This window comes from Neoarius graeffei, chromosome 22 (genome assembly GCF_027579695.1).
Source record: "Neoarius graeffei isolate fNeoGra1 chromosome 22, fNeoGra1.pri, whole genome shotgun sequence".
Lineage (NCBI taxonomy): Eukaryota > Metazoa > Chordata > Actinopteri > Siluriformes > Ariidae > Neoarius > Neoarius graeffei.
Window position 1 is genome coordinate 24,045,097 of NC_083590.1, and position 22,267 is coordinate 24,067,363.

The following is a 22,267-nucleotide window of genomic DNA, read 5'->3' on the forward strand; positions in this document are numbered from 1 at the left end:
AGAATCTAACGTGTTAGTAATTATGTGAGTTTAGCATCCAATCAAGTTAATCAATGTGGAAAAGCACCATCAATCAAGGTTTTGGCTGAACATAAGGAAAACATTTCAACATGCTGGGGTAAGCAAAGATAAAATGAGGCATCTCCTTTGCCTCCTTAGAAGACAAAGTTTATTCTAATAAGAAAAAGCGTGTTGTGGTTCAGTTTGTTCACTTGCCTACTTTACCCAAGTTAACATGTTTTCCCCCCCAAATCTAGCTATTGGTGATTTACATGATAGTTTACCAATGACTGAATCAAAAGTAAAGTATGTGTGGTTAGCCACGCATATTAGCAGCAAACTTAGACGCCGAATGATTTCCAGGCCAAACGTTGTTGTTGCGTTAAAATGAAAATCATCTAACAGTTTTAGAAAAGTAATAGTCATTTTTCCCATTACAACACGACATTAACTTAATTTCAGCTGTTAAAAACCCACACACATTTACTTTTTTATTTGAACAGGGTGATCAAAAAGCCGGTCCCGTACCTCACAAAGCCAGAGGTTTGCTAAGAGAACATCTCTCTCATTATCTCTAGCCGCTTTATCCTTCTACAGGGTCGCAGGCAAGCTGGAGCCTATCCCAGCTGACTACAGGCGAAAGGCAGGGTACACCCTGGACAAGTCGCCAGGTCATCACAGGGCTGACACATAGATACAGACAACCATTCACACTCACATTCACACCTACGGTCAATTTAGAGTCACCAGTTAACCTAACCTGCATGTCTTTGGACTGTGGGGGAAACCGGAGCACCCGGAGGAAACCCACGCGGACACGGGGAGAACATGCAAACTCCACACAGAAAGGCCCTCGCCGGCCCCGGGGCTCGAACCCAGGACCTTCTTGCTGTGAGGCGACAGCGCTAACCACTACACCACCGTGCCGCCCGCTAAGAGAACATGGGAACAGATAATCACAGCTTAGTGCTTAAGAGATTGTGTTACAAACTGGAAGGTTCAAATCCCACCATTGCCAGCGAGTCACTGTTGGAGCCACGACCAAGACCTTTAACCCTCAACTGTGTCATACCGTAATGTCGCACCATGGTGACCCTACACTCCAAAATCAATTTCCACACCAAAGTGAGGCTGTCCAGAAAGATCATTTCCATCAGCTTTGATGTGATTATAAATAACAACAACCACCTCTACAAAGCAGTAGGGATAAAACCAAATACAGACACATTATTCAGAAAGAACAGATACGAGTACAGATGGGTTCTGGACCACTTCATTGGCCCAGACATTATACTGTATACTGTTTTTGTAAAAGACACCTACAATGTTTGATTGGAAACCGTCCACTAACTGACAACAGGACACTGAATAACAGTAAACACCATATATCCAGATTTCTATAAAGCTGCTTTGTGAACATGTTCATTGTTAAACATGCTGTACACGTGTTAACCTGTAAGAGAAGCAAGTTCAGCTGATTCCAGGTGTTATCACAGATTCGACAAAGTCAGAGGACATGTGATTTCAGACAGGATGGTAGACCTGATCGAGATCTTTCTAAGTGAGAAGGTTTCTGAACTGAAGAGATGATTTCAGACAGCTGAGCTCTGGACAACCTGAAGCTTGAGCAGAGATCAGGAGCTGATACCAGTGAGAAGGAAAAGGCAATAATCTACAACAAGGTGGCTGGAGATAAAGGCATGGATGAGGACTTTGGGAAGCGAAGAGGAGAATCTACATTTAGAGCACATCGCATCATAACAGATACATAAGGAATAAAACCCATGGGTTGGGCTGTTATAGGAAAACATTCAACCACAGGATGGTGGGATGCAGTCTAATGCAAAGTGGAGTTATGGTTTTCACCGTCTGAAGTGGTGTATTCCTCATACCACAGCCAACAATTACAGCATTTTATTTATTTATCGAACAGCAAATATATTTATAGTTGTATTTAATATTGTGGAACATCCATGAAATGAGTTCCTGTAATTACAATCCCAATTCCAAAAAAGTTAGGATGCTGTGTAAACTGTAAATAAAAAACAGAAATGCGATCATTTGCAAAACATGGAAACCCTAAATTTCATTGAAAATCGTACAAAGACAACATATCAAATGTTGAAACTGAGAAATTTTATTGTTTTTTGAAAAATATATGCTCATTTTGAATTTGATGCCGGCAACATGTTTCAAAAAAAGTTGGGACGGGCATGTTTACTACTGTGTTGCATCACCTCTACTTTTAACAACACTCTGTAAACATTTGGGAACTGAGGAGACCAATTGCTGTAGTTTTCAAAGAGAAATGTTGTCCCATTCTTGCCTGAGCTACAATTTCAGTTGCTCAACAGTTCGTGGTCTCCTTTGTCGTATTTATTTTGCGCTTCATAATGCGCCAAATGTTTTAAATGGGAGACAGGTCTGGACTGCAGGCAGGCCAGTTTAGCACCCAGACTCTTTTACTACAGAGCCATGCAGTTTTAATATGTGCAGAAAGCGGTTTGGCATTGTCTTGCTGAAAGAAGGAAGGCCTTCCCTGAAAAAGTTTTCTTCTGGATGGCAGCATATTGCTCTGAAACGTGTTTATATCACTCAGTATTAATGATGCCTTCCCAGATGTACAAGCTCCCCATGTCATGTGCACTAATGCACTCTCATACCATCACAAATGTTGGCTTTTGAACTGTGCACTGATGACAAGCCGGATGGTCCTTCTTCTCTTTAGCCTGGAGGATGTGGTGTCCACGATTTCTAAAAATAATTTCTACTTTTGATTCGTCAGACCTTGGGACAGTTTTCCACTTCGTCTCACTCCATCGTAAAAGAGCTCGGGCCCAGAGAAGGTGGCGGTGTTTCTGGATATTGTTTATATCTGGTTTCAACTTGCATTTGTGGATGCAGTAATGAAGTGTTTCCACAGATGATGGTTTTCTGAAGTGTTCCTGAGCCCATACAGTGATTTCCACTACAGACACGTGTCTGCTTTTAATGCAGTGTCGACTGAGGATCACAGACATCCAGTGTTAGTTTTCAGCCTTGTCTCTTGCATACAGAGATTTCTCCAGATTCTCTGAATCTTTTAATGATATTATGGACCATAGATGATGTGATCCCCAAATTCTTTGCAGTTTTATATTGAGGAACGTTATTCTTAAATTGTTGCACTGTTTGCTCACGCAGTCTTTCACAGAGCGGTGAACCCCGCCCCAGCTTTACTTCTGAGAGACTCCGCCTCTCTGGGATGCTTTTTTTTTATACCTAAATCATGCTACTGACCTGTTGCCAGTTAACCAAATTAAGTTTTTTTGTTTGTTTGTGTTAGTTACACAACTTTTTCAGTTTTTTGTTGCGCCTTTCCTGACTCTTCTGAAACGTGTTGCTAACGTTTTGAATTCTTCAGAAAACAAAACAATTTCTCACTTTCAACATTTGGTATGTTGTCTTTGTACCATTTTCACTGAAATATAGGGTTTCCATGATTTGCAAATCTTCACATTCTGTTTTTGTTTTACACAGTGTCCCAACTTTTTTGGAACTGGAGTTGTACTTATGTTATAATAACAAAGCACAAACCCTTCTGTCTAAAGACTTTTCAAGTATAATCCATAATGGCATGGGTTCCTATTGGACAGTTTTTGAGCACAGACAGTATTATTGCATGATTTTGGTTGGTGGACTGTTTCTCAGGGCGGCACGGTGGTGTAGTGGTTAGCACTGCTGCCTCACAGCAAGAAGGTCCGGGTTCGAGCCCAGCGGCCAGCAAGGGCCTTTCTCTGCGGAGTTTGCATGTTCTCCCCGTGTCTGCGTGGGTTTCCTCCGGGCGCTCCGGTTTCCCCCACAGTCCAAAGACATGCAGGTTAGGTTAACTGGTGACTCTAAATTGAGCGTAGATGTGAATGTGAGTGTGAATGGTTGTCTGTGTCTGTGTGTCAGCCCTGTGATGACCTGGCGACTTGTCCAGGGTGTACCCCGCCTTTCGCCCGTAGTCAGCTGGGATAGGCTCCAGCTTGCCTGCGACCCTGTAGGACAGGATAAGCAGCTGCAGATAATGGATGGATGGATGGATGGATGGATGGATGGACTGTTTCTCAATCCAGCACTTAGTAAAACCAACACTGCTGTACCTGATGGATGTCAGCACTATCCTAAAAATAGTCCACTACCCAAATAATAGCGAGTCCATGGTGATCCCGCTGTCATCCCTTTCCATCGGTACAGTCAGCATGTTTCCTGGATGATATCCTAAAAATAATCTAGCCAATCGTTCTAACAAAACAGTTCTCCATCTGTAAACTTCATAAAAACTTTCCAACCCACCTCCAGTGACTCACAGTCCACTGATTCTGATGAATCCCTTCCAATACGGATTTATCTGTCGAGCCAAACGTCACTTGCAGTGGAGGATTTCTCTCAGCCTGCCATTTCCTGTATCACTGCTCTCCATCTTTATTTGGAGCCTCTCAGATCATCTCACACCTTCTCATACTTTGTCCCTCTCTTGGACTAAAAACAAAGCTTTTGGCCTGCCTGTTTCAAGGTCTTTAAAAAAAAAATATATGGAGAATTCAAGCCATGTATGCATTTTTTTTTCTGATGAGCATATCAAAATCTAACACAATACAAAAGAGTATAAACTCTTTTGCTTTGATGCCAACCCATTTTGTTTCTTCCCCAGGCATCTCAACATTAGATTCCACTCGGGCGGAAAATCCTTAGTGTGCAATTTCCCTATAATGAACACCTGAAAGAGAAATTTTCACATAATGAAAGGAAGATTGAGACTCATAACTCGACAAAGGCTCTTCTCTCTCCCTCTCTCTGCTCCTTTATAATCATCGTTGCCCCCTTTGACAAACTCCCACACCTAATGTCACCTTCACTTTTCGCAGCCCATCAAAAAATTATACTCCGCCGCCGTTTCCTAGCCACTCAATGGAATGGAATGACCGTGTTTGGTTTTAATTCCCTTTCACCATTACACTTATCCAGCCTCCTCTCCATAACTCTCATCCTCGTTTTCTTCCTATGGTTTATCTGCCTGTGGCTACACTTTTTTTCTCTTGAATAATTGAAAACCTGGACACGTAAGATAATTATCTTTCTCTGACTCTTTTGGTTAACTATGGGTTTCGCTCCTCCTTAGTGCATTATCAAATAAATCACAGACAGCAGGGAACATCCCAGCACACGCCCTCGTACATCCAAACTAGACATTAAAAACACCATGGAAAGCATCCAACACGCCCATTTTATTCAGATTATGTGCCACGGTAGAACCGGGTAACGGAGTGTGTTACAGTGGAAAACAAGGAAGGCTAAAAAAGACTACATGATTCACTGTTACGTTATACTACAGACGCACTAATGGATTTAGGTAATTCTCCTTCAGACAGAACATCAAGTTTCTTTGAAACGATAGAAAAGAATATCGTAACCTAACAGACAGGAAGACAAAGAAGAAAGAAAGAAAAACACTAATTTTACAACAAAAACCTAAAAACCAGAACGTCAAGGGTGGCTTTGCGGGGTAGGTTCACGATACGATACGTATCACGATATGATGGTCACGATTACGTATTGCGATATGCTGTACATTATCTGACATTTTGGTCAAATGTAAGTCAAAAGACAAAAACAAGAAAAGTACGGTTGAAAATGCTAATTTCCTTTATTAGCTGGTTTGACAGAGAGAAATTGCATGTACTTTTTTTAAAAGAACAGCAGGATGTCCACATTTTCTGGGCTGAGTGATGGCCTTTGGGCTGTAACTATAATCACCAGCAGTTGAGAAAACACGCTCGCTATGGGCATTTTATCCTCCTTGATTTTTCTAACAAATACGATAGGATTTGTGACGCATTTGTGAAATATGTCAAATAACTACTGATCAACTAGCCACGAGCGAGTTATGACTACACTACCTTCAAAACATAAAGCAGAAATGACCCCCCCTCTGTCTGTCCCTCTGAGTTATAGGTCAATCCTGAGATCGAGATGCTGACCTCTTCTGCTCCTCGGACCTGCCTGATCCGCCCTGATACCCTATGTCTGGTTGGAGTCTCATCGCATCGCTCCTGTGGAGTTCGGCCCCATATGGACAGTTGAAAGTCGCACTTGGAAGACGCTCTGGACACTTACAGTAATGCTTTTATGGCTGAGGACTACAGTTGACTTGCTAACTTTAGGACTGCAGTTGTCATGAACAGTTTTGCACTCAAGTTTCCATCAATGAAGAGTTTATAACATCAATGAAACTGACTTCATGTTAAAACTGTTGATGTTATAGTCATGTTGTCTGTTGTTGCCCAAATGAGGATGGGTTCCCTTTTGAGTCTGGTTCCTCTCGAGGTTTCTTCCTCGTGTCGTCTGAGGGAGTTTTTCCTTGCCACCGTCACCACAGGCGTGCTCATTGGGGATAGATTAGGGATAAAATTAGCTCATGTTTAAAGTCATTTAAATTCTGTCAAGCTGCTTTGCGACAATGTCTATTGTTAAAAGCGCTATTAAAATAAACTTGACTTGAAATGACAGATGGTGCCGGCTTAGAAATGAAATCTCGCATATTCACATCCTCTTCCAACAGATCCCTGTTTAAGTGAGCGTGATTTTGTGAGATCCAAAATGGTGGCCCCCATTGCAAGATGCTTCGGAGCTGAACAGAAGTAAAAATTGTGAGTTTCTTCAACGCAAATCGTTTTAAAACAAAAATGAATGAAATGACCAATTAGGGTAAGGTCTTGCAATACTTGTGGACGATACAATACGTGAATTGTGGCCGTAGAAATCGTGATGTAGTGATGCATCGGTGAATCGTGCCAGCCTTAAAAAGGACGTAGTAGCTCATCTGGCCTGCCATCAAAACGATCATAACGACCAAAACATCAAACAGAACTGAAATGTGACCATGTGAGAGAGGACCAACCTCCACGACTAATTGTTTACGACAGGAAAATCAGCAAAGGATTAAATTTTGTTCCTCGAGGATAAGATCGACCCAAAACATCGATCAGAACTGAATTCGCATAATAAGTGAGAGAGGAGATACAATTCTAGTCAGAAGTAAATGCGTAAAGTTGACCTAATTATTAATTTGCTCGCAAAATATGACAATGACCAAGCTTTGTGCAGAAGGTCGAGTTCTTTCAAATAAAACAATCAGAACTGAAATCCATTGAGAACTAAAGGAGGAGATATGATTTAACTGAAAATACATAAAAGTTGTAAACGAATTGTTTACAACAGGAAAATCCACAAACAAACGACCAAGTTTTGTTCCCCGAGGGAAGAGCTACCCAAAACATCGATCAGAACTGAGAGGAGATACAATTCTAATGAAAAGTCCGAAAACTTAAGGTGACCCGTTCGTTAGCAAAAACCGACAATACAATGACGAAGTGTTGTGCAGAAGGACGAGTTCTTTCAAATGAAACAATCAGTGCCGAGTTTCCCAAAAGCATCAGAGCACAAAGATCATTGTTAAATTGTAGAGCGAGCAGCACAGTGAACATTCTCTCTCTCTTAGTTAAGATGCTCTTAGCATTAAGAGGCTTTTGGGAAACCCACCACAGAACTGAAATCCATTGAGAACTGAGGGAGGAGATATGATTTAACTGAAAATAAAGTTGCAACAGGAAAATCAACCTAAAACATCGATCAGAACTGGAATTGGATGAGAAATGAGAGAGGAGATAAAAATTCTAGTGAGAGGCCTGGAAAATGCCAATAGGACACTTATTATGAATGTTGACTTCAACAAATAACCCTGAAACGAGTAAGTAAAGAGCAGTGTCTCTTCCCAGGGATTTCAAATAGCATCCTGGTACACTGGCATTTTGAAATAGCATTTTGCTTCTTGAAATAGCATCAAAATCCACCCTATATGTTTCGTAAATACACTCAGGAATGTGAACAGGAAGTCGATGTGCGACAGACCTGAAAACGGTACACACGGTATAGAACCCCAAGCTGAAGCTCGGTACCAAATATCAAGCAGTTGTGATTTGTAGTTGCTGAGAAAAGTGTTATGAAAATTTTGTAAATTCACGCTATGCATTTCGTAAATACATTCAGTCGGTAAACAGGAGGTCGATGTAGCCTGGGAAATTCCATGCTGCTTTGCACAATCGTTCCGATCTGAAAAGACAGCATGGAAACTATGGTCTAAAGGCTCGCCTGAGTTAGGGAGCCAATCAGAGAGTGGGGAGGGGTAGAAAGACGGTGACGCGTACTACTCGACAAACGGAAGCTTGTAGTTTATTTGGGACTGTTTACAGATCACATTTAACATGGAGGCGAGCGATACGAACCAAACTTTCGATCAAGCTTTAGACACTGTTCTGAATAGTTTAGAGCGAAAGTTTGTTTTAAAAAAAGAACAGCGTTTGGCGTTACAGTCTTTCTTCGCTTCTTCGTCGCTCTAACTACGTCACCGGGTACAACTGCCATGATTGGCCATGGGCTACGTATACGCCAAATGATAGACATTCGCAACATCCAATAAACGGCCGTTGACAATCGCAAACCACACCTCCCCTACGAGAAATTCAATAGGCGGATTCCAGACCATATTTCACTTGTGATATGGTCTGGTGTTAACCAGACTAAGGTCGATGTGCGACAGACCTGAAAACGGCATACACGGTATAGAACCCCAAGCTGAAGCTCGGTACCAAATATCAAACGGTTGTGATTTGTAGTTGCTGAGAAAAGCGTTATGAAAATTTTGTAAATCCACGCTATGCGTTTCGTAAATACATTCAGTCGGTAAACAGGAGGTCAATGTGCGACAGACCTGAAAACGGCATACACAGTATAGAACCCCAAGCTGAAGCTCGGTACCAAGTACCAAGTGGTTATGATTTATGGCTGCTGAGAAAAAGGGTGTTTCGGACAGACGGATAGACCGAGGTAAACCAATATACCTCCCCTCATTCGGAGCAGGGGTATAATAACGAGACAGGAGATACAATTCTAATGAGAGGCCTGGAAAATACATTAATTTGGCCTAATTAGTAACTTGTTCGCAAAAAATTTGACAAAACAACGACCAAGTTTTGTGCAGAGTGATGAGTTATTTCAAACAAAACAATCGGAACGGAAACCCATGGAGAACCGACGGAGATACGATTTAACCGAATTGTGGACGACAGACGCCACGCCATAGCAACAGCTCTATTGTTTTCCAAAAATGGCGATGGAATGACGGCTTCGCCGCTTCCCAATCTGCACCTTTGAAGACCTGAGACACCAGTCTTGTTTCCTGTTGGTTCACAAAACGAGGTTTGCGAACTCACAGGTCAAAGTTCTAAAAAAGTTGACACAAAGCAAAATTAAGCACTTTCGCAATGCGTCCTTCACATCTCGTCACGTCCCTTCAAGGAACTGGCGAGTTTTACAAATTTGGTCCGAATGCCATGATGAAAAACCGTAAACGTGACAACTAAACCGTACCTCTCGCCACCCCAACCACTGATTAGAGATCAGATAAGGTTAATAGGAGAAAGCGAGCTTAGTTCACAAAACTCAGAAAGCGTTAAGACAAAAAAACCACCAAACACAAACACAGAGGTAGATGTTAAATTCAAGTTTTAATATCCTCATCAGTTCAATAAATTAACATTTCCAGAATTAATACATTTATCAGGTGAGAAGTAGTATATTCCTCTACAGCATACTTTAATTTCAGATACAGAGAGCTTGTGAGAGCAAGCCATACCTGATTGGGTCATTTTTCCAGTGTGTGAACTACAAGAGAGTAGTTAGGAAACACGAGAGAAGAGAGGCAGGATTCAGAGGGACAGAGAGAAGAAAGTTTAGAGGGACACAGACGCACAAGCGATACAGTACTGTCCGTTCGTTTGCTTTAATCCTATTACAGACACCGGCATGAAGGAGGTTTTTCCCCCCGCCTTCAATTCTTGTCTGCGATCCAGTTATTTCAAAACTGTACTTGTAAACATGTATTTATTATACTTTATTATTATTATTTTCAAATCTAGCACTAAATATGTGGCACTGAATACGTAACACTGACGTGAATAAAAATAAATAAGCCAAGACGAATATGTTTTTGTAAGATGTGTTACTCAGGACTATGATAAATGCCACAATAATTCTAGAAATACCTCAGGACAGCATACTGACACTTTCAAACGCAACACTCGCTCAGCCTAGAAATGGAAGAAAGGCTCTCCTTTCTTCAAACCGCTCGCAAATTCACTTTTGAAATGTGGCTTAAACACCGACGTACCATTTCACAGTCAAACCAAAGCGCATCGCTCCATTTTCAAGGGTTTCACCTTTTTTTTTTTAAGCTCAAACTGATTACATGGATATTACAGCGTACGCCTGATACGAAATCAGCATAAATCTCTCAAAGTGATTCTCACACACACACACACACATTATATATATATATATATATAATCAATCAAACAACCTGATACTATTTTTATCCCCTGAACCATGATGTGCACTGGGATCTATTTACAATCTGGTGTTAGACTGTAGTTACACCCCATCTTTCTTTCATCACCCTGTCTCTTCCCTCACTTTCTTTCCTTCTGGCTCTGACTGAAGTGAATCGAGGATGAGCTCATGAGAACTACAAACCCCCAGACGACACGCTGAGTCTCACCCTCTGTTTCTTCCCTTATTGTTATTCGTTAACATCAAGAAAAATGTAACATTACGCTCTGAAACGACGCCATGCCAAGCAGTCATTATACGTTTCTCCCTCTACGTTATTCACTTTCTTTCCGTCATTACTGACTAAAAACGATCCATCTCTCAGGCGCTGCTGCCGACTGAGCCCTGGAAGAGTTGATAGAGCGTTTCGATGCCTTCCGTTGCAGCCTTTCACACTCTCCGGTCGCTCACGCTGCGTTCCGTCTATTATATCTCTGTCTGCGAGTGCGCTGAAAAGCCGGTGAGAACTAACGCCGTCTCTGAGAGAGGACAGGATGGTATGAAAGGCTGTAAGGCAATGGCATGGACCTCGAGGTTTTAAGGTGCATTAGAGCAGTACTTCTTACAAGCTCACACTTCTGTGGTGCTGCTTAACGAAGTTTTCTCGATCCCTCGGAGGTCCTTCGGTCCCTGAGGCCCCCGTTTCGTTCTCTTTTCCCTGCTTGAACACACTCTCTCCCTCTTTCTCCTCTCCGATCACACTACTGACGTCGCTCAAGTCGCCCAGGTGCTCCACCGAGTCGCACTTCTCCAGGTCTGAGGCGATGGTCTGCAGGCTGATGACCGACAGCGAGTCTGAGCCTGCCTTCTCAGCCCTTTGGCCCCACCCTTCCTCCCTGTGCTTCTCAACCCACTGCCTGGTTTTCTCCTGATCTGCCCAATCGTTATCCAGCAGACTCACCCCTACTCCCCCATAAGCCCCTGCCTGTATGATGCCCTCGGCCTCCGCTCCTACCGGAGAGCTCCGCCCTCCGCGGGCTCTGTTTCGCTGCCTGGCTGCTCGAGCACGCCCCCTCTGGGCGTGGATCTGCTCGCTGATTTGTTCAAGGTTACGCAGAGCGACGGAGTAGCGCGTCTTTACCTTCGCCACTCGTTCCTCCAGCTGCACCACCTTGGCCTTGTGCTCCTGCAATTAATAAGAATTTACAGACACTTTACTTGCACGCATGATGTTCACATCTTAATACAGAACCTACAGTGTCTTGCAAAAGTATTCATCCCCCTTGGTGTTTGTCCCGTTTTGTCGCATTACAAGCTGGAATTAAAATGGATTTTTGGAGGGTTAGCACCATTTGATTTACACAACATGACGACCACTTTAAAGGTGATTTTTTTTTCTTACTGTGACACAAACAATAAGAGGAAAAAACAGAAATCCAGTGGTGTGTACATAGGTATTCACCCTCAAAGCAGAGCCACCTTTTGCTGCAATTACAGCTGCAAGTCTCTTGGGGTATGTCTCTATTAGCTTAGCACATCTAGCCAGTGGGATTTTTGCCCATTCCTCAAGGCAAAACTGCTCCAACTCCTTCAAGTTGAAGGTTGCTGTACACCAACGCAAGTTACGCCACAGATTCTCAACTGGATTGCGGTCTGGGCTTTGACTAGGCCATTCCAAGACATTTAAATGTTTCCCTTTAAACCACTCCAGTGTAGCTTTAGCAGTATGTTTAGGGTCATTGTCCTGCTGGAACGCGAACCTTCATCCCAGTCTGAAACCTCTGGCCGACTCAAACAGGTTTTCCTCCAGAATTGCCCTGTATTTAATGCCATCCATCTTTCCTTCAGTCCTGGCCAGCTTTCCTGTCCCTGCAGATGAAAAATATCCCCACAGCATGATGCTGCCACCACCATGCTTCACTGTAGGAATGGTGTTCTCAGGGTGTTGGGTTTGCGCCACACATGGTGTTTCCCATGATGGCCAAAAAGATCCATTTTAGTCTCATTTGACCAGAGAATCTTCTTCCATGTGTTTGAGGAGTCTGCCGCATGCTGTTGGGCAAACTCCAAACGCGTTTTCTTAAGCAGTGACTTTTTTTCTGGTCACTCTTCCATAAAGCCCCGCCCACTCTGTGGAGTGTACAGCTTAAAGGAACAGTCCACCGTACTTCCATAATGAAATATGCTCTTATCTGAATTGAGACGAGCTGATCCGTACCTCTCCGAGCTTTGCGCGACCTCCCAGTCAGTCAGACGCAGTCAGACGCGCTGTCACTCCTGTTAGCAATGTAGCTAGGCTCAGCATGGCCAATGGTATTTTTTGGGGCTGTAGTTAGATGCGACCAAACTCTTCCACGTTTTTCCTGTTTACATAGGTTTATATGACCAGTGATATGAAACAAGTTCAGTTACACAAATTGAAACGTAGCGATTTTCTATGCTATGGAAAGTCCGCACTATAATGACAGGCGTACTAACACCTTCTGCGCACTTCGACAGCGCACTGATACGGAGCTCAGATATCAATGCGCTGCCGAAGCGCGCAGAAGGTGTTAGTACGCCTGTCATTATAGTGCGGACGTTCCATAGCATAGAAAATCGCTACGTTTCAATTTGTGTAACTGAACTTGTTTCATGTCACTGGTCATATAAACCTATGTAAACAGGAAAAACGCGGAAGAGTTTGGTCGCATCTAACTACAGCCCCAAAAAATACCATTGGCCATACTGAGCCTAGCTACATTGCTAACAGGAGTGACAGCGCGTCTGACTGACTGGGAGGTCGCGCAAAGCTCGGAGAGGTACGGAGCAGCTCGTCTCAATTCAGATAAGAGCATATTTCATTATGGAAGTACGGTGGACTGTTCCTTTAAAGTGGTCCTACGAACAGATACTCCCATCTCCGCTGTGGATCTTTGCAGCTCCTTCAGCGTTATCATTGGTGTCTTTGTTGCATCTCTGATTAATGCCCTCCTTACCCGGTCTGTGAGTTTTGGTGGGCGAGGCCTTCTCTTGTCAGGCTTTTAGCGGTGCCATGTTCCTTCCGTTTTGCTATAATGGATTTAATGGTGCTCCATGGGATATTTTTTATAACCCAACCCTGATCCATACTTCTCCACAACTTTGTCTCTGGCCTGTTTGGGGGCTCCTTGGTTTTCATGTTGCTTGCTTAGTCGTGTTGCAGAGTCAGGGTCCTTCCAGAACAGGTTGATTCATACAGACATCATGTGACAGATCATATGACACTTTGATTGCACACTAGTTGATTAAGATCCACCTATTATGTGACTTATGAAGTGAATTGATTGGGACCAGCTCTTATTTAGGGGTTTCATAATACGAAAGGGGGTGAATACCTATGCACACTCCAGATTTCTGGGTTTTTTTTTCCTTCATTTTATTTATTGTTTGTGTCACAAACATACTTCTACAAGACACTGTACATACATATACACTACCGTTCAAAAGTTTGGGGTCACCCAGACAATTTTGTGTTTTCCATGAAAAGTCACACTTCTATTTACCACCATAAGTTGTAAAATGAATAGAAAATATAGTCAAGACATTTTTCTGGCCATTTTGAGCATTTAATCGACCCCACAAATGTGATGCTCCAGAAACTCAATCTGCTCAAAGGAAGGTCAGTTTTATAGCTTCTCTAAAGAGCTCAACTGTTTTCAGCTGTGCTAACATGATTGTACAAGGGTTTTCTAATCATCCATTAGCCTTCTGAGGCAATGAGCAAACACATTGTACCATTAGAACACTGGAGTGAGAGTTGCTGGAAATGGGCCTCTATACACCTATGGAGATATTGCACCAAAAACCAGACATTTGCAGCTAGAATAGTCATTTACCACATTAGCAATGTATAGAGTGGATTTCTGATTAGTTTAAAGTGATCTTCATTGAAAAGAACAGTGCTTTTCTTTCAAAAATAAGGACATTTCAAAGTGACCCTAAACTTTTGAACGGTAGTGTATATTAGCAGTGGCGTACACAGACATTTTGGGGGGGCAAGTGCTCTGGGGGGAATAAAGGGAACTTTTTTGCGCATGTGGAACACCTTATTATAAAAGTCTGAGATTTAACCCTCCTCTTGTGTTCATAATCATATCAAAGTTTTGGGTATTTTTCTGTAATTCCATCTTTAAAAAGTCTGATCTTCCCGTCACTGACTTGAGTCTCAAGACTGTGTTTATTCACAGATTTCCGTGAGATCATCTTAAAATTTGTAACGAAATATACACACTCGATGGGCTCAACGGAGCTCTCCTTTATTTGCATAACAGCGTGCATACTAGCATAACGTGATATTCTTAATCATGTTATAAAAACAGGTCGGAATTGATGGAGAGTGGGGTTGCCTCAATGGTTTAGGCTACATTTAAAATGTTGTTCAGTTTGCTTCTCCATATGGAAAGGGAGCAAATAAGCTGGCAAAGGCTGCCATGTGCAGTTGTTTCTGTATGCGACGGGCTACTTCACGACAAAATAATTACAGCTTGGGCTTAGAGGGCAAACAATACATTTTCACTCGATTCATGTGTTACCTGGCTGGTGGGGCAGGGGAAGAGCTGACTGACTGCCCGATGTGTTGTCTGCGCTACGACAAGGCCGTGGCTTCCAGGACGCTATGCTGCTGCAACCTCACATTGAATGCACTGCACGCTTGTTCACGTGACAGAGCAAGAGAGACAGAGGTCCGGTGTGTGTGCGGAGGGGGCACACATCGGGACATTATTTTCACACACGCTTTTAATGCCGCGGCTTTTCTAAAAGATCATGTCGACATTGGCCTCAGTAAACTGTAAAAAAAAAAATTCAAAAGGGCACTTTTTTGGACAGAGGGCAGAGGGGCAGGTGCTTGAGCACCACCTCGTGTCTATCTGTGCACGCCACTGTATATTAGTATGTATACATAATACACAGAGCCCTCCAGAATTATTGGCACTTGTGAAAAAGGTGGTTTTTCTCAGCGTGCCACCCGTAAACAATGGTTTAAATGCATGCAAACGAATGACGATTCTTGAAAACCATTTCTTTTTAATTTGTTCTCCGTCCCCCCAGGAACTCGACTGTATTCCATCAACTCTCTGGTTGTTGCCTTTATGTCCTCTCATTATCTTTAGAACGAAAGCTTTTTCCTGAGGGAAAGCACGTCTTCCTGCTCCACTTCAATATAAACTTTACAGAACGCTCTCCTCTCATACCAAAGAGCTGAACTGTGACAGCTCTGCAAACAGTTTGCATATTTTAAGGTTTTTGTGAGGACCCTGGCAGGGACTATAAATCAATATGTCCATCAAAGCAGCAAAAAAAAAAAAAAACCACCCTTCTCATTAATTATAAGAGTACTTTATGAGAGCCATCTACCTCCAGGATGTGGTTGAACTGGGCCTTGAGTTCAAAGTATGGTTTTGACTTGATGATGACCCTCTTGAGAGCTTTCTGTAGAGTCTGTACTCGCGCCTCGGCCTCCTGACACAGCTGCGTGACCCGCTGGTGCTCTCTCTCGCTCCGCAGACGCTCTTCCTCGGCCTCGTTCACCTGCCGAAGGCCACATCACACACATCAGCGATCACGGTCAGTCACGCTGCCCGGCTCAGAAGATTTGAATCTTCATGCGCCGTTTACAATTGAGATGCAACTGTATACTGTCGTTAACGATATACTTTTCAGTGCCGAGTCTCCACATAGCGTTTCTTTCTCGGTGCCAACGTCTTAATAAAGAGCGTCCATATGGCTTGTACTCACCATTTCTGTCCATCCTTAGCTGTAAGAGTAACAAATGGTTCATAAAAAGCAAAGGGGCGATGCTAGGCTATCACACAACGCCAGTTAGAGTGGTGCTATGTTGTAAAGATATTGCTGTCATAGAAACAAAACCCACTTTTTTTTGATGATGCACTGGGATTTTCGGCCAGAGATGAAATGTTATCCGAAGACACGCCCTTATATGGCATTTAATGTTGTCCTTTTTACTGTTATCACCCTGAGGATGCTTCTCTTCCAGTAAAAGCATGCTCTGAAGTTTTTATACCACTGCACTTTGGCAACATTAATAAGATTTTATTTACTAAAGAACAATTTCATACCTTTTAGTTGTGTAACAGTTACACTTCACATTGCAGAACATCTGTGAAACAAGTCATATTAGGCAGCAAAAGGAGAAGAGTCAGTTCTTGAAGTTGATGTGTTGGAAGCAGGAAAAATGGGCAAGCGTAAGGATCTGAGCGACTGTGATGGCGAGATAACTGGGTCTGAACGTCTCCAAAATGGCACATCTTGTGGGGTGTTCCCAGTATGCACTGGTTAGTACTGAACAAAAGTGGTCCAAGGAAGGACAACCGGTGAACCGGTGACAGGGTCATGGGTGTCAAAGGCTCAATGATTCGGAAGGTGAGCCCATATGGTCCAATCCCAAGAAGAGCTAGCTACTGCATAGGCTTAGCTAGCGAGCCGTGCAGCTGTGTTTTCCACAGCCAATCCTCAAAAAACACGGCCAAGAATACCCAAACGTGGCCTATAAATTTTATACTAACCCGTGCTGAGCAAAATTTAATTGTTGTTTTGTGAAGTAATTTTGTGCATTTCTGTGGACATTTTTGTCGACGGTCAACAGTTTCCTGGGGCGTGCCCGCTTTCCATATATGGACGTTAAATCGAGAAAATCAAATTTACCGCCAAAAATGTAGCACTCTTATTGGTCAGATTTCGAAACGAGGCTTGAATAGAAGCAAAATACTACAAGTTTTGAGAGCTTCGCCGGTGAAGCTCGGCAAGTTTAGAATGAGTAGGTCGTGTATTTACAACCCTGATTCCAAAAAAGTTGGGACAAAGTACGAATTGTAAATAAAAACGGAATGCAATAATTTACAAATCTCAAAAACTGATATCGTATTCACAATAGACAGGGTATCTGCACATTTTTCAAGTACAAATTTAAAGACTTTTAAGACCTTTTCAAGACCTCTAAATGGAAAAATTAAGACTGTACCTTGACAAAGAAAATGATAAATATGACAACTTAAAACTTTTCTGCAATAGATTTTTTTTTAAGAACTTTAAGAAGAATACACACAATTGGTGAAGAACAGGGTGCATCAATGGCAACTGTTAGACATGCAAACAGCTGAAGCAAAGTCGTGTGTTCTGGGCCTGCAGAACTACTGTAGCAGCAAGGAGAAGACTGGGGTTTACTGGAGAAAACACCATGAATCATTTCAAAAACCAAAACAATAAACGGCAAGTAGAACCAGCTGAACAACCTTAGCCGGCATTATTTCAATCCCCAAAGGTTATCTTTGATGATGTGTGATTTTGTGTCCGACAGCAAAATCAGTCTGAGTGTGGTACAGTATACAGCTGGCTGAGGAAGTTCTCGAGTATCTTCTGCATTATAGCAGGTAACAGCATAAACCTGTTCATGCAGTCATACAATCATCAGAGCGTTACATTAAACACAGAAAAACAACTGTCACCTTTCATAACCATTATCAATATTAATCAATGTGTTGTAATAACTAAACTAATTATCATCAGTGCAATTGTTACATCAATGTTCATTATTCAAAAATAATCATTAATTATTATCTATAATCCATGAATAATTGTTTGTATTACTAATAATAATAATAATAATAATAATAATAATAATAATAATAATAAATACTTTTTTAATAATTAAAAAAAATTTAACTCAATTTTATAACATTTTAATAATCAGTACTCATTAGCTATATTAATAATAGCGTAGCAATTATTATAATTCAGTATCATTACTACTTAATTAATAAGCAGTGATTATCAAAATGTAATTTAATAATTAATTATCATCAACTACTAAATTATACTAATAAATAATTAGCGATTTTTAAAATGCTATAAAATTGAGTTACAAGATTAGTTAAAATTATTAAAAAAGTAATTATTATTATTATTAGTAGTAGTAGTAGTAGTAGTAGTAGTAGTAGTGATACAAACAATTATTCATGGATTATAGATAATTTGTTTTTAATAGTGAACACTGATAACTGAACTGATGATAATAACATTAACAAGTATTACTGTTTATTAGTAGTAGTAGTACAGTTATTTTATATCAATGTTCACAATTAAAAAAAAAATTATCTATAATCCATGAGTATGCTTGCATTCTACCAATTACTAATTTTTAATAATTATTTGTAATAATTTTTAATAACTTAATTTTATAACATTTAATAATCCCTAGTACTTATTAATCACTAATTCATAAGTAGTAATGATTAATAATTACTATTACTACTAATTATTATTAGTGGTTGTTAATATTATTCTCGTCTCGTCTCGTCTTCTTCCGCTTATCCGGGACCGGGTCGCGGAGGCAGCAGTCTAAGCATGGAAGCCCAAACTTCCCTTTCCCCAGACACCTCGGCCAGCTCCTTGGGAAGAACACCGAGGCGTTCCCAGGCCAGTCGAGAGATATAGTCCCTCCAGCGTGTCCTGGGTCTTCCCCGGGGCCTCCTCCCGGGGGGACATGCCTGGAACACCTCCCCAGGGAGGCGTCCAGGAGGCATCCGAAAAAGATGCCCGAGCCACCTCAGCTGATTCCTCTCGATGTGGAGGAGCAGCGGCTCTACTCCGAGCTCCTCCCGAGTGACTGTGCTTCTCACCCTATCTCTAAGGGAGCGCCCAGCCACCCTGCGAAGGAAACTCATTTCGGCCGCTTGTATCCGCGATCTTGTTCTTTCGGTCATTACCCAAAGCTCATGACCATAGGTGAGAGTCGGAACGTAGATCGACCGGTAAACTGAGAGCTTTATTATTCTTAATTATTATTATTATTATTATTATTATAATTATTCATAATATTATTCTATTATTATATTAAAAACACTGTTGTAGACGATAGGTAATAAAACTAAAAAAATTCTGTACAAATTACATTGTACTATATTTAGAATTATTGTATTTTCTGTAGTTCTTTTTGAGTTTTGAAATAAAGGTTGTTTATATGTTTATATTAAACTTAGTACAATAAACAATGTTAATTATGTTAAAAAAAATGACGTTAATCATTATTAGTATTATGTCCTATAAGTCCCATTTTCCACCTGACTCTTGTGCGCATGCGTGAACCCCCCTGCGTTTCACTCCGGAACGCTTGACCTCTAACACACACGTGCGCGCGCCTCGTGTCGGTGAAAAGCCAGTTTCCCAGTGGGCGTGTCCCCAGCGCTGCGGTACCGTCTTTAAACACATTTGTGCGATCCAGCGCTTTTTATCGCAAACGATTCTTCTCCTTATTTTGGGGGTATCTGTCATCCCCCAACCACTTGTCGTTAAACAGACATCTTCCCATAATTATCAACGCTTTCTAGCGCCCGCGTAAGCTACCTGCGCATCTCTCACTCTTCACAACCACCACACCACACCACACTTCCTCCAGTAGCCTCCTAACGTTAGCTCTTGATCTACGGAACGCACAGAACCAATGCTGCTCCCAAAAGGTACGCTGGTCACTTTTAAAATTACGGTTAAAAAAATACCCCAAACCGGATGGAGACATTTCACTCGTTTGGTCCAAGATTAAATTTAATACCTCCCTTTCGAAAATTCCAGTCATTCCAAACAATTTAAGACATTTTAAGGCCTTGAAAACCAAAAGTTGTATTTAAGACTTTTTAAGGACCCGTGGGAACCCTGAATAGAACATAGACAACATATCAAATGTCGAAAGTGAGACATTTTGAAATTTCATGCCAAATATTGGCTCATTTGAAATTTCATGACAGCAACACATCTCAAAAAAGTTGGGACAGGGGCAATAAGAGGCTGGAAAAGTTAAAGGTACAAAAAAGGAACAGCTGGAGGACCAAATTGCAACTCATTAGGTCAATTGGCAATAGGTCATTAACATGACTGGGTATAAAAAGAGCATCTTGGAGTGGCAGCAGCTCTCAGAAGTAAAGATGGGAAGAGGATCACCAATCCCCCTAATTCTGCGCCGACAAATAGTGGAGCAATATCAGAAAGGAGTTCGACAGTGTAAAATTGCAAAGAGTTTGAACATATCATCATCTACAGTGCATAATATCATCAAAAGATTCAGAGAATCTGGAAGAATCTCTGTGCGTAAGGGTCAAGGCCGCAAAACCATACTGGGTGCCCGTGATCTTCGGGCCCTTAGACGGCACTGCATCACATACAGGCATGCTTCTGTATTGGAAATCACAAAACGGGCTCAGGAATATTTCCAGAGAACATTATCTGTGAACACAATTCACCGTGCCATCCGCCGTTGCCAGCTAAAACTCTATAGTTCAAAGAAGAAGCCATATCTAAACATGATCCAGAAGCGCAGACGTCTTCTCTGGGCCAAGGCTCATTTAAAATGGACTGTGGCAAAGTGGAAAACTGTTCTGTGGTCAGACGAATCAAAATTTGAAGTTCTTTATGGAAATCAGGGACGCCGTGTCATTTGGACTAAAGAGGAGAAGGACGACCCAAGTTGTTATCAGCGCTCAGTTCAGAAGCCTGCATCTCTGATGGCATGGGGTTGCATTAGTGCGTGTCGCATGGGCAGCTTACACATCTGGAAAGACACCATCAATGGTGAAAGGTATATCCAGGTTCTAGAGCAACATATGCTCCCATCCAGACGTCTCTTTCAGGGAAGACCTTGCATTTTCCAACATGACAATGCCAAACCACATACTGCATCAATTACAGCATCATGGCTGTGTAGAAGAAGGGTCCGGGTACTGAACTGGCCAGCCTGCAGTCCAGATCTTTCACCCATAGAAAACATTTGGCGCATCATAAAACGGAAGATACGACAAAAAAGACCTAAGACAGTTGAGCAACTAGAATCCTACATTAGACAAGAATGGGTTAACATTCCTATCCCTAAACTTGAGCAACTTGTCTCCTCAGTCCCCAGACATTTACAGACTGTTGTAAAGAGAAAAGGGGATGTCTCACAGTGGGAAACATGGCCTTGTCCCAACTTTTTTGAGATGTGGTGTTGTCATGAAATTTAAAATCACCTAATTTTTCTCTTTAAATGATACATTTTCTCAGTTTAAACATTTGATATGTCATCTATGTTCTATTCTGAATAAAATATGGAATTTTGAAACTTCCACTTCATTGCATTCCGTTTTTATTTACAATTTGTACTTTGTCCCAACTTTTTTGGAATCGGGGTTGTAGATAAAGATCTTCACACAAGCATGATAAACATACTGACAGAAACTTTATACTTTCCTATGTGCCCACTGCCAAATATTATTATAGTTTTTTTAAATGACATAAATTAGATGAGACGTAAAACTTGTCCCCTTCCTCAGTCACACTGGACTTGGCGCACTGAGAGCCCATTCATAAACGACTGTTCCCATGGTAATGCCATGATCATCACTTTCACCCTTTCGATTGGTTTCTCTTTCGCCATGATCTACATTGCATTAAATAGTACTTTCATAAACTACCATTATTATTATTGAATCGTTTACAGTATTTACATTTCAAGTAACTGCAGGAAAACTTCCTTTCATCTGTAACTTAATTTCACTTATTTTTAACTCCTGTTTATTGCACTTTAACAGAATCAAAATGATTCCGAACATTCTGTGATGTAACATTTTGCATGATGTATATTTCGTTAAATCAAAACTTGTTAAAGGTATCGGTTATTTTCAGTCGTATGTATTTTATAATATTAATCTTCAGAGTCGGCTGAATCTCATTTGTTGTATGTGGTAAAGATGTGTTCTGTGTAATAGGACTCAATTGCAGCAATTTGTTTTTTGCCTTAAAGGAACAGTCCACCGTACTTCCATAATGAAATATGCTCTTATCTGAATTGAGA

General features: G+C 41.5%; 1 protein-coding gene across 3 annotated transcripts in view; it reads right to left on the minus strand.

Annotated features, from left to right (window-relative positions):
* Window positions 1-9,603: 9,603 nt before the first annotated feature.
* Window positions 9,604-22,267, minus strand: part of sh3bp5lb (SH3-binding domain protein 5-like, b) — a 37,278-nt gene continuing 24,614 nt past the window's right edge. For all 3 annotated transcript variants that reach the window (XM_060904663.1, XM_060904662.1, XM_060904661.1), the window contains 2 exons: window positions 15,787-15,960; window positions 9,604-11,596 (listed from right to left, as the gene is read on the minus strand). In XM_060904663.1, coding sequence (XP_060760646.1) covers window positions 11,033-11,596; window positions 15,787-15,960 — 738 coding nt within the window. In that variant the 3' untranslated portion in view covers window positions 9,604-11,032. The remainder of the gene's footprint in view (window positions 11,597-15,786; window positions 15,961-22,267) is intronic.